General features: G+C 36.7%; 1 protein-coding gene across 1 annotated transcript in view; it reads left to right on the top strand.

Annotated features, from left to right (window-relative positions):
- Ccdc18 (coiled-coil domain containing 18) overlaps positions 1–13,992 on the top strand; it is a 118,485-nt gene that overhangs the window by 80,899 nt on the left and 23,594 nt on the right. The window contains exons 23-25 of the mRNA XM_036200377.1: positions 3,853–3,952; positions 4,974–5,090; positions 8,221–8,364. Coding sequence (XP_036056270.1) covers positions 3,853–3,952; positions 4,974–5,090; positions 8,221–8,364 — 361 coding nt within the window. The remainder of the gene's footprint in view (positions 1–3,852; positions 3,953–4,973; positions 5,091–8,220; positions 8,365–13,992) is intronic.

Genomic DNA, 13,992 nt, shown 5'->3' with positions numbered 1-13,992 from the left:
GACTGCACCAGCATATCTTGCCAACAGCTCACCATTTTAATAACTAGGTTGATGCTTACTTTTCTTCTGCCGTAGCTTGCAGAGCACCTTCCAGTTGTATGAACACTTGCCAGTAGGGGTGAAAGCTCTAGTTAGGCACCAGCTTTTCCATGTTCAATGAGATATGTGGCTGTTATTTTCAGTAATAGGGCCTTACTGTCCGTTTGTGTAGACCAAATAGTCTTGGCAATAGCCTGAGATGTTTGGGGATTTCCATGGGTCTGCTTTGTTGAATGGCCCAACTAACTTTAACCTGTTCCTGACACTGAGGGTTTCACTTGGTGGCAAAAGATGTCTAGTTGAGGCATTGTCACCCTGTTATTTGGTGACTCCATTTTTATTTCTTCCATATATGTATATATTTTAGAAAGATTCTTAAAACTAAGTTGGTTTTTAGTGCCCCCTCAAATGGCCTTTAGTGTTAGTTATCTCTCCAAGTCTTCCCTTTCTTATGCTTCTTCCAGCCCTCTCCCCATTTAATACTCCCATTCTAGTCTCTTCCTCCCCTCTATAACTATATATTCTATTTTTTCTTTCTTGGGAGATCCTTCCCTACCCGCAAGTCCCTTACAAGATACCTACCCTCTGTTGTTACATGGATTGTGGCATGTCTTTTGAAGGCTTAAAACTTAATGTCCACATATAAGAGAAAACATATTTTTCTTTTAGAGTCTGTGTTTCCTCACTTAGGATAATTTCTTTTTCTGGCTCCATCTATTAACTACAGAGTTCATAATGATCTTTTTTTAAACAGCTGAATATGGAACACATTTTCATTATCCATTCATCTAAGCTGTTTCCAATTTCTGACGATTGTGAACAGAGCAACTGTGAACATCGATGAACAAGTATTTCGGTAATATGATGTAGAGTCCTTTGGATATGTGCCCAAGAGAGGTATAGCTGGATTTTAGGGCATAGATCTATTGCCAGTTTCCTGAGGAACCGCCACACTGATTTGCTTAGTGGCTGTACAAGTTGGCACCCCAACCAATGACTAAGTGTTCCCCTTTCTGCTCATCCTCACTTGTATGAGCTGTCATTTGCTTTAATGATCTTGGCCTTTCTGGCTGGTAGGAGATAAAAATCTCAAAAGTACTTTTGATTTACGTTTCCCAGATGACTGAGGATATTGAACATTTCTTTAAGGGTTTCTCAGCCATTTGTGTTTCATCTTTTGAGAACTCTCTGCCTAGTTCCATACTCTATTTTTCAATTAGGTTATTTGTTTTCTTGATGTCCAGGTTTTTTTTGTTTGTTTGTTTTGTTTTAGTTCTTTGTATATTTTTAGATATTATTCCTTTATTAGGAGTATAGTAGCTAAAGATCTTTTTGAATTCTGCAGCTTATTGCTTTGCTCCAGTGATATATGCTCTGTCATGCAGAATTTTACACTTTGATGAGGTTCTATTAAATAATTGTTGTTCTTATTGACTGTGCTATCTGTGTCCTGTTCAGAAAGACTTTTCCTTTGCCAATGAGTTCAAGCCTACTCCCACTTTCTCTCCTGTCAGATTCAGGGTATTTGGTCTTATGTTGAGGTTTTTGATTCATTTGGTGTTGAGTTTTGTATGGGGTAATAAATATGGATCTATTTGCATTCTTCTATGCACAGCCGTCTAGACTACCAGCAGCACCCTTTGTTGAAGATGCTGCCTTTTTTCTAGTGTGTATTTCTGGCTTCTTTATCAAAAATCAGGTGTCCATAGGTGTGTAGATTTATGTCTGGATGGCTAGGAGGGGCAAGCAGGCTGCTACAGGGCTGAGGGTGAGAATGGAGATATTATAATGGAGGACTGGAAGGATAGTAAGTGTTGCTTGAGTCCCTACCAAATATGGCCACCATTGGTCGCTTGCAGAGAGTGTTTCTGGGTATGAGCATCTGACACAAAGAATGGAGGTGGGCTTGAAGGGAAGGTTGGGAAGGTCCTCAGGGGAAAAACTAAGCTGGATCTTATTTAATTTTCATTCATTTATTTTGTGTGCACATAGGTAGATGTGTGACATGTATCATGATGCCCATGTAGAAGTTAAAGGGCAAATTGTGACAATCAGTTCTTTTCTTTCACCATGTTGGTCTCAGGGCTTAAACTCAAGTTGTCAGGCTTGGTAGTAAGTGTGTTTACCTGTTGAACCGTTTGCCAGCCCTCCATAATGGATATTTTAAAAGGCATCTCAAACCCAGCTAAACACATTCATATGTTTTCTTATAACTCTGCCCTCCCGTCTTTCTAGTATTCAAACAAGAAGTCTGTAGAATTATTCTCCTCTCTTTTATCCAGTTTATTAGCAGATCTTGTCAACCTCATTTCTAAAACATACTTTAAAATACATGGATTTCCCGTTACCACTGTGCACAGTCCATCATTGATTCTTTTATGGTATGTGGCTGGATCTTCCTAATGGGCTCCTTATGTTATTGATTTCATTGCTATTCCATTTTTCCACAGCATTCTGATTTCAAGCATAAATCATATCATATTGATTTCTATTTAGACTTCTAATAGCTTCCTAAAACATTCTCAGTAAAATCTTAATTCCTTTGGAAATGAAAAAATGATGTATAGAAATACAACTTCATTACTTGGTATATCAGTCCTTGGGGGTGGGGGGAACCAGCAACAACAAAAAGAAAGAAAGAAAAAAACCCCAGCTAATACCAAGTGTTGGAAGTATGTAGAAAAATGAAATTTTCATTCATTGCTGATAGGAAATAAAAGTGGTGAGAGCCACTGTGGGAAAATAGTTGCAATTTTTCAGTAAGTTAAACATAAAATTATAATAATTTACAACATAAAATATAATAATTTCCTAGTTATATATCTAAAAGCATTGAAAATGGTCATTTAAACAAAAATTATACACAAATGCTTATAGCACCTTTGTTCACAATAGTCAAAAAAGTGTCAAGAAACCAACTGGCCACCAATAATGAATGGATAAAGAAAATACGGTATATCCATAAAGGAGTATTATTTAATCAGAAAAAAAATAAAATGTGATAATCCATGCTACAATGTAGATGAACCCTAAGAATATTATGCTAAGTCAGAGAAGCTAGACACACGTAGCATAATTCTATTTATATGAAATTTCTAGAGTTGATAAGTTCGTAGAGATAGTAATGATTGGTGGTTGCCAGGAGCTAGAGGAAGGGATAACAGGAAAAAATGATACCTGAAGGATATGGGATTTCCTTTTGTTGTAATAAAAAAATTACTGCGAGCATATAAGGGTGATGGCTACATAACACCATGAATGTGGTGAACTCAGTTGCATTGTGCACTTTAAAATGACTAATAGGATATTGTATACATGTTTTACCACAGACCATGCTTTTGAAAAACTTCAAGCCTCTAGATTGCAAAGCCCCATGTGATCAGGTCCTTATTTTCCTGGCCTCATTTCATTACTGCCTTTGCTTTGTTTTGTTTTGGTGTGCATGCGTGATGGATATGCATGCATATTCTTATATGTGGGAGCATGTGTGTGTGGATGTAGGAAGAGGTCAGAGTGATGTTGTGGGTCCTCCTCAGTTCCTCTGCACCTTATGTATTAAGATAAGACCTCACCATAATTACCCTAGTGAACTAGCCAAATTGTTCCATGGAACCCATTTCTGTGTGAGTTAACTTTTGTTTCCAGTCATTTTTTTTTAAATACATTCCTTTGATTTAAGTCGTTTCGATCTGAATTAACTACAAACATTCTGTTGCTTTTAACTTATTTGAAATAATAACTCAATTTAACTAACTTTAAAAATTATAGGATTCATAATATCTGCTTTGATCTTTTTCTCCTGACAAATTTTAGAGACTGTAAGATGGAGATTGAAGACAAAAAACAAGAACTCATTGAAATGGATCAGGCGCTTAAGGAGAGAAATTGGGAGCTAAAGCAAAGAGCAGCTCAGGTTGTTTTTTCCTAATTATATTTGAATAAAAATTTCTACCATGGGACAATTATGAAGGGTTTTATAAGTCACTATTTTTTGTTCTTGTTATAATTTTTGTTTGTTTCTTTTGTTTTGTTTTGTTTTCCAAGACAGGGTTTCTCTGTGTAGCTTTGGAGCCTGTCTTGGAACTCACTCTGTATCCCAGGCTGGCCTTGAACTCACAGAGATCCTCTTGCCTCTGCCTCCCAAGTGCAAGGATTAAAGGCGTGTGCACCACACCTGGTTTATAAATATTTTTTAATGTTAGAAATAAATCTACTGGGTGGTGGCAGCAGCGGCGGCGGCTAATCCCAGCACTCCGGAGGCAGAGCCAGGCGGATCTCTGTGTGTTCGAGGCCGGCCCGGTCTCCAAAGCGAGTTACAGGAAAGGCGCAAAGCTACACAGAGAAACCCTGTCTTGAAAAACCAAAAAAAAAAAAAAAAAAGTTAGAAATAAATCTTATTCTTTTTTTTTTTTTTTTTTTTTAAGACAAACTTGCTGTTTGGCCAGGTTGGCCATGAGTTTATAATCCTTTTGCCTCAGACTCCCAAATGCTGGCAATATGACTGGCTGGAAGACTTGTTTGTCTTCCTGGGAACTGAATAGGGAGATAAGTTCTTTACCTCTACACTACAGCTCAGTCTGACCAGTAAGTTTTGAGCATAAGGATCCACTTGCTGCCCTTTAGATTTTTATTATGTGAAGAACATGTGGTTGAGCATGTCACTGTGAGCTAAATGTCGGGGGAACAAGACATTATTTAGCAGTTTCTATTCCAATATAAATTGGAAGCCTGCATCATTTTCTCTTATTTTACATTTTAAGTTTCTATAACATATAATACTTATGGGCTTCAATTCCCTACTTGAAAAAATACTTTATTTTGGATAAGCTTATCATTCATTGATAAAAGAACCTGTTGTAAAAGTACATTCCAACCACACAAGTTTTTGCATTATAGTAAAATTGAGCAACCAGCTTAATATTACTTGTATTTAGGTTACACATTTGGATATGACCATTCGTGAGCACAGAGGAGAAATGGAGCAAAAAATAATTAAATTAGAGGGTACTCTTGAGAAATCAGAATTAGAACTTAAAGAATGCAACAAACAGGTAATTATCTTAAAATTTCATATTTTACATTGTTTAAAAATTGACACCATGAGTGTGTACCGTTCACACAGTGTTTTTGGTGTTGTTTGTGATGATGCATGTTGTTGTGCTGCCCAAATAGGTCTTGAATTCCTGTGCCCTGGGATCCCATACACACCACTGCACACGGCTGTTTTTATAGAATGCACATGATAGAAACATTGTATACTTTTATTAATCTTGTACATTCTACTTAATATTCATTTTTCTCTTCAGTGTTATTTTGAGTGTAATTTCTTTTTTCTCTTTAAAGATTTATTTCTTTATTATGTATACAGCATGTATGCCTGCAGGCCAGGAGAGGGCACCAGATCTCATTACAGATGGTTGTAAGCCACCATGTGGTTGCTGGGAATTGCTCTTAACCTCTGAGCCATCTCTCCACCCCTGATTGTAATTCCTTATATACTTATCACAATATATACATGTTTGAATAGGTATAAACATTTCTGGCAGGAATTACAAGTAATTCCAGAACCTAACTGAAAAAATCATGTGGGAAGGAAATTTTGTGTTCTCTATATTTTTTTATATTACATATATATTACCTTTAAAACTATAAAGCCATGTTACATTTGTTTAGTGTACTTGTATAAGTAGTGATTGAAACATTTGCCTGTGGGAGGAGCTGTCAGACTCATTCATAAAATATGACAAGGAATGCTAATATAAAAGAGAATGGAAAAAATAATTTAAAAAAAAAAAGAGAATGGGGTTTGTGGCCATAGGACAAGCTCATTATTCTCATAAGCCTTAAATGAAGTTGGAGTATTTGATTCCTCATGTATGACAAGTCATCATTGGGAAAGAAACTGAAGGCTATAGCTAGATGCCATCCTCAGAGGAGGACTATTTGAAACTGAACTGCTCTGGGCACCTGAGAACAATGAACCCATGACTAGCTAGGGAACCTTGTGGCCATCGTCTGGGTGGGAAACAGTTGTATTTAGGCAAGATGAAGTTCAGGTCTAGTGGAAGCACTCAGTTTCCAGAGGATCCTTTCTCCTGTGGGGTATTTAATGTTGAACAGGGTTTGAAACTTGGACTAGCCAAATGCACTTAGGAGAATTAGTAACAACTCCAGGGACTACAAACAGGGAAGTCTTTGGAGTTTGGGAACCTGCCTGGCAGAGAGAGAGAGAGAGGGAGGGAGGGGGGGGAGGGAGGGAGGGAGGGAGGAGAAGAAGAAGAGGGGGAGGGGAGGAGGGGAGGGGAGGGGAGGGGAGAGAGAAAGAGATCCTAGAGTAAATGCAGCCTAAAGGTCCCAAGCATCTGCTTAAGTAGTACAAAGCATAAGAGATTGAAACTTCAATTGAATACTTATTCTCACCTACTAGACTTCAATATGAGAGGACCCAGAGAGAAACTACTTCAATACTTTGTCATTTTATTAAATGCCTTTCTATACCCCTTTTGCATCTTTTTCCCTGCTTTTTATTATACTTTTAACATTATGTTTATTTAGGTGTAAAAAACAGTGAATACAGTTTTTACATCCTCTAATTTTGTTTACACATTTTTGCTGCATGATCAGAATTTTTATCTCTTGCTCTTCTTATTCTATGTTTCTAATATTTTTCTTTTTTTTCCTTTAAGATAGCTTCTTTCTTTTTCCCCTTTTGCTGTCTCCTTCCTTTATTTTATTTATTATTCCTATACTTACTCAAATTTTTCTTTTCTTTTTAATTGGTTTTTCAAGATAAGGTTTCTCTGTATATTAATCCTGGCTGTCCTGGAACTCGCTCAATGGGCCAGGCTGATCTCAAACTCAGATCTGCCTGCCTTTGTCTCCCAAGTGTTGGGATTAAAGGTGTGTGTCACCACCCAGCCTTTACTCAGAATTTTAACTTTATAGCTTACTCTACATGGTTTTTTGTGGGTTTGTTTGTTTGGTAGGAAAATGGATGGAAATGGAAATTGTTACATAAAGGAAAATAAGCCATAAAATAAAAGCAAGTATTGTTTGTTTACTCTTATGAATAGAATCATTTCAAAGGGGAATTATGAGACTGGAGAAATGTCTCAGTGGATAATTGCACTTCCTGCTCTTGCAGAGGACCCAGGTTTGGTTCTTAATACCCACGTGGTAGTTGACAACCATTCTTAATAACATTTTCAGAGGCTCTTATTCCCTCTTCTGACCTCCATTGATACCTGACATGTTTGTGGTGCACATATATACAGGTAGCCAAACACTCATAAAGTAAATCTAACGTTAAATTTTACAAGAGGAAGTAGCCAAACTAGATGACCAGGGGTGTCAAGAGAAGGTAATTCAGGGTGAATATGAATTAGCAAAGTACAAGAGTGTCTTTCTTGAAATGACGTATGGACCCATTTTTTTGTATGCTAACTAAAGGAAAAATTATGATTTAGGTTTTCATCTTTTAGTGAATTTTAAGTGTTCATAGAATATATAATTATCTTTTATGTAGAATTCTTATAAATTATGTTCGTCTTAAGAAAAGTGAATTTTTTTTGTTTGGTTGGTTTTTGTTCTTTGAGACAGGGTTTCTTTGTGCAGCCTTAGCTGTCCTGGAACTCTCTTTGTAACCAGGCTGTCCTCAATCTCATGCAGATCTGCCTGCCTCTGCTTTCTGAATGTTGGTTACTAAAGGCATGCATCACCATACCCTGCTAGGAAAAGTATATTTTAGAGATTTAGTTTTATTTTATGTGAGTGGGTATTTTGCCTGCATGTATGTTTATGAATCATGTGCCTATAGTACTCTCAGGCCAGACGAAGTTGTGCAATGCTACATGGGTGCTGGGAACTGAACCCAGGTCCTCTGCAAAAGCAGTAAGTGCACTTAACCATGGTGCCATCTCTTTAGTCCCAGAAAAATAGTTTTTAAAATTTGATTTTAGTTATTTTTGTGACATAGTCTTGCTGTGTAGTCTAGTCTGGTTTTGAACTCATTATCCTTCTGCCTCAACCTCCAAAATGCTGTACTGCTAGTTTGGACCTCCATGTTCTGCCTACTTTTAGATATTTTATACATAAGTGGTTGATGTTTATCTTAGAACACAGCTATGAGTAAATTATATTTTCCTTAGTTGTATTAATAATGGTCATCTGTTTGAAATTCAGGTAGAAAGTTTAAATGAAAAATTGCAAAATGCCAAAGAACAGCTTCGAGAAAAGGAGTTTATAATGCTCCAGAATGAACAAGAGATAAGTCAACTGAAAAAGGAGACTGAAAGAACACAACAGAGGATGAAAGAAATGGAAAGTGTAAGCAAGTTATTTTATACATAAGGGAAAAATTATGAAATGAATATGCTTGTTTAAGGTGTTTACCCTGGTGTAGCTGTATGTTTCTTGGGTCCCTTGCCGCCTTGCCCCCCACCCCCAAGTAAACACACAGAGAAGCTTATATTATTTACAAACTGTATAGCCTATGGTAGTCTTCTTGCTAGCTAGCTCTTATAACTTAACCCATTTCTATTTATCTATAAGTTGCCATGTGGCTTACTGGTACTTTCACATCTTGCTTCTCCTGGTGGTGCTGGCATCTCTTCAGACTCCTTTCTCTTTCCTGTCTCTCTGCTTTCCTGCCTGCCTCCAATCTGCCTTGCCATAGGCCAGAGCAGCTTACTTACTAACTAATGGGAACAACATATATTCACAGCATACAGAATGACAACCCCCAGCACCCTGGCTCTATTTATTTTAACACCTTGGTTTTAAAATACTGAAACTGTGCTCTAAGTTTTTAAAAAATAATTATTTGTTCCAGATATTGTGAGTTCTTTTGACCTTTAGAAGTATTTTATTATGCTGGTTTTGGTGTAGACGAGGACACTGTCTTATATGCTTTGTGTTCCCTAACTTTGCCATGTTATATTTTACATAGTAAATCCATAGTACATTGTGGCATTGTGTTCTCCAAAATATTGTGTACCCTAATAAATTTATCTGGTGTCAGAACAGACAGCCACTAGATACAGAGGCTAGAAAATGGTGGCACTCACGCCTTTAATCCTAGCATTTCAGAGACAGAAATCCCTCTGGATCTCTGTGAGTTCAAGGCCACATTGAAAACAGCCATGAATTATGAACCAAAGGCTGTGGAGACCCCAGCTGGATCAGGCCTTCTGGATAAGTGAGACAATTGAATAGCTTAAACTGTTTGGGAGGCACCCAGGCTATGGGACCTGTCCTTAGTGCATGATCTGGCTGTTTGGAACCTTGGGCTTACACAGGGACACTTTGCTCAGCCTGGAAGGAGGGGACTGGACCTGCCTGTACTGAATCCACCAGGTTTAAATGAATCCCCAGGGGAGTCTTGGCCATGGAGGAGATGGGAATGGAGGGGAGGGAATGGGGAAAGGTGGGGGTGGGGGCGGGAGGGGGGAGGACAGGGGAACCCATGGCTGATGTGTAAAATTATAACACAAATATAATAATAATACTAATAAAAAAAATAAAAGAAAAAGAAAACAGCCAGGCATGGTGACACACGTCTTTAATCCCAAGAAGTGAGCCTTTAATCCCAGGGCGTAATGGCAAAAACAGAAAGATATATAAGGCGTGAAGACCAGAAACTAAAAGCATTTGGCTGGTTAAGCATTCAGGCTTTCAAGCAGCAGTTCAGCTGAGAGCCATTGGGATGAGGACACAGAAGCTTCCAGTCTGAGCAAACAAGACCAGCTGAGGAACTGTCCAGGTGAGGTATCTGTGGCTTGTTCTGCCTCTCAGACCTTCCAGCATTCACCCCAATAACTGGCCTCAGGTTTGATTTTATTGACAAGTACCTTTAAGATTCATGCTACAGTACATGTAAATATGTTGTGCATTAGAATTAAAGATATAGATACTAATAAGTTACAGGGACTTGAGGAACTTCACCCTGACACTGACAAATGAAAACTGAGCATTATTTCAGCCAAGAGCACTATGTTACCAGAGGAACATAGTTAACTTTATAACTTGTTATCAGTTTAATATGTATTGTGGTTGAATCTATTCAACACCCTTGTCTTTTTAAAAAGTGAATTTGTTCCTGTGAGCTCTAATGGACATAACTTTCTCATTGTCAAAAACTTTGTAATTTCAGCAATAACTATTGTTTTTGGTTGCTTATGTCTCTCCCTATAGAACATAAACTGTGTTAGAGAAGGCTCTTTGTCTCCTTTTTCATTCCTGTTTCCTGACCATCCCTAGCTGTATATTATCATATATTAAGGATGAGTTATTATTTATTGAGTTAATTATAAACATAAGTGAAGCAGAGTCTCTAAGAGCAAATTTGGACAACAGTGTGGTAGAAATGATTAATGGCCCTGTCATTTTGGCTCCCTAACAGTGAATGACTACAGTTATTTGCATAGCTAATTATATTCATTTATATCCTGGGCCTACATGCCAGATACTAGAGCCCTAGTAATTAGCACTGGCTTTTTTCCATCTTCTTCCTTGGAGTCAAGTGTCATTACCTCTGTCAAACCTGCCTCATTGTGCTGAGTTAGAACTGACTTTGCTTCCCTGATCCAAAAGATTTTTAGTTAGAATTGTTTTGTAGTTTGAGTTTCTTTGAATTTTGGAGTATTTACATCTTCAAAATTGCTCATATCTGAATGCATACATGTTTCATATTTACCATATATATCTCATATGAAAATAATTTATAGATTATTTTAATAAGCTTATTTATCAAAAAGTTTCATAGTGTGGAATTTTCCATTTCAGTCAAATTAATACAAAGTTTTTTGGGGGTATTTTAGATTTTGAGTTTCCAGATATGAAATACTTAATCTGTTGTTTACTAGGAATTTTTAAATGATTAATAACATTTCAGAAGGAATAATGGCTGCAGTGACAAGTTTCACTTTCATAGAGAATCTACAACCAGCTGTGCAGATTAATTATTAATTTTAATTCTATATTCCATGTCAATATCTATCTATCATCTATCTCTATTATCTATCCATCATCTATCTATCTGTCTATCTATCTATTATCTCATACTGTTAAATGAACAGTATAAGTACAATATCTTGAACAAGATTAGAATTATATGTATGGCATTTTCTAACAATATCAATCTCTATCTATATATATATAAAATTTGTATACAATATAAAAAAATCCAATATAAAGTATTTAAAACTAGTAAATGTCTTTTTCTTTTTTTTAAACAAGAACCTTAAATCTAATCTCCTTTGCTTAGCCCTTTTCCTAACCCTTAACAACAACTTGTAACGAAACCTCCTAAACAATGAAAATTATCCCAGACCCAAAACCCATTAAAAGACCAAAAAACCACCCACCCCACACCACCTCTTTGGGAATGTGGGTGTCATATTCTGTGGTGATATTGTGTTCCCCAAAATATTGTGTGTTCCCCAAAATAAACTTACCTGGGGTCAGAGAATAGGACAGACACAATATTAAACATAAGGATAGGCAGTGGTAGCACACGCCTTTAATCCCAGGGAGTGGGGGCAGAAAGAGAAAGATTATATAAGGCATGAAGACCAGAAACTAGAAGCATTTGGCTGGTTAAGAGTTCAGGCGTTGGAGCAGCACAGTTCAGCTGAGAGCCATTGGGATGAGGACACAGAAGCTTCCAGTCTGAGGAAATAAGACCAGCTGAGGAACTGGCAAGGAAGGTGAGGAAGCTGTGGCTTGTTCTGCTTCTCTGATCTTCCAGCATTCACCCCAATAACTGGCCTCGGGTTTGATTTTATTAATAACACTCTTTAAGATTCTTGCTACAATATTCTTAAAATTGCTTCCTGCTGGGTATGGGCGAAGGTATCTTTATTCTGAAAAGAAAAATTTTAGGTTAACTGTCAAATTCTAGGAAAGGTAACTATATTCTTCATTATCCATAATGCCAAAGTTCAGGCTTTATCTCAAGTCCTTATTCAAGAAGTCTTTGAAACTGAATCATCTCAGCCAGCCATCTCAAAATTGCTCTGAACACTTTGTAGTCCAATGATGATCTGTAGATGATGTTTGTCAGCTTAGTGATATTATTATTGTCCACATGGAATTGTTCTTGTTGTGGGGCCCCATCTTCATCCTGGAAACCTCAGTTGATGTTAGGCCTGGCCATGATTTCCTGCAGAAAACTGATAAAGACTTGAACACAAACACATGTATGGGCAGCTAATTGAAGCCTTTTTTCTAGAACTAGTTAGTATTCTATATGACCTTTGTTATCTTAACAAAGTTTAAAATGTGTGTGTATATAAATATATATATATATAAATCTTGTAAATTTTTATATAAAATTCATACTTTAAGAAAAGTTTAAAGAATCAGAATAGAATCAAAGAATTGAGATTAGTAGTAATAGAATAGTCCCTTAATTAATTTGGTTTTTCTCCTGTCCCATGTCAGAAGATGGCTGTTTCTTCTGGCATGATACAGGGAGTTTGCATTTTCCTTTTAACAACAGGCTTGAATTTAAAGAAGGAGAGAGCCATTCTCCAACTCCAAAGCCAGCTTTAAATTTTAATTGAACTGGGACTACAAGAAGACCAGTAGTATTAATTTTTTAGAGAAGAGCAGAAACAAACATTTAGGAAGATTTGTGAAATTTTGTAGATGATATACCAATAGGCCATTTTACTCTTTTTCCTGGGACAGATGATTTGTCCTTTTTCTTCAGTTGTCTCATTTGTCCAGTGTTCTTCAGATTCCTTAGCTTTCATTCTCCTAAAAGACAAAAACAAAAACCCTTCCCCAAGACTTAATTTTGGGGAGGTTCCCTTTTGTCAAGTTGCATCTGATTAAATGAAAAGGCATGTATTAATGGTATAAGTGAGTTTAAACTGGATGGTCATGTTGGTTGATGAACTATCACCTCCTCTAATAAGAGGTCTCTCTTGTTCAAATCGAACCTTTATCAATTTTGATGGTATCCACAGCTTATCTTGTCCTGCAGAAACAAAAGCAAAACCTCGTCCCCAATGTAACACATATCCTAGTTTCCATTCTGAGGTCAGCACATCCTTAAAGTATATAGGCTGATTTAATTCTGTAGTTTTTTTCTATTATCCAATGTCTCTCTGCAGCTGTTGTTCCTTTCTCATTAGCATTGAGAAAATTCAAAGTTAATAGAGCATTGTGCAGTCTACTTCTGGGGATTTTTGTTACCCCTTTCTGTTTATTTAACATGCCCTTTAGAGTTCTGTTGGATCTTTATATAACTGCTTGGCCTGTAGGATTATGTGGTATACCTGTAATATGTTTTCTATTGTAGTAAGCTAAGCAAAAAACTGTTTCATTTTAACAGTATGGGATCGGATGTGAATTATATATAAAGGATGACTCCTTTTCCTGATTGTATCTTTTAACTGAATAAATAGTAAAGTTAATTCTGATGCATCAGGGATAAATTCTGCATTCTCAATATGTAATACCACTCTTTCAGCATACTGAGAGTAACTATGTTGAGAAGTATGTTGAGAAGTTCTGAAAAATCCATTAATACAAACAGAATAGCATACAATTCTGATTTTTGAACTGAATTATAAAGACTTTGAACCACTTTCTTAAATTTTCTGATTTGTAACCTGCCTTTCCTTGTTCGTTTGCATCTGTGTAAAATGTACAAACTCCAGATATGGGTTTTTCACGTACAATTCGAGGCAAAATCCAATCAGCTCTCTTTATAAGATCAATTCTATTGCTTTGGGATATTTGCTATTAATTTCTCCCCAAAAATTACTGCAAGCTCTTTGCCAAGGTTCATTTTCTGTCCATAATTTTTCAATGTCCTCCTTAGTTAAAGGTACAACAATTTCTGCTGGGTCTATTCCTGCTAATTGACGAAGTCTCAATTTCCCTTTCCAAATCAAGTCAAATTTTTTCCACATAAGTTTGTAGCAGGAATCTTAACAGGTCTTA

Source organism: Onychomys torridus, chromosome 10, assembly GCF_903995425.1.
Source record: "Onychomys torridus chromosome 10, mOncTor1.1, whole genome shotgun sequence".
Taxonomy (NCBI): domain Eukaryota; kingdom Metazoa; phylum Chordata; class Mammalia; order Rodentia; family Cricetidae; genus Onychomys; species Onychomys torridus.
This window is presented reverse-complemented; position numbering and strand designations above follow the sequence as displayed.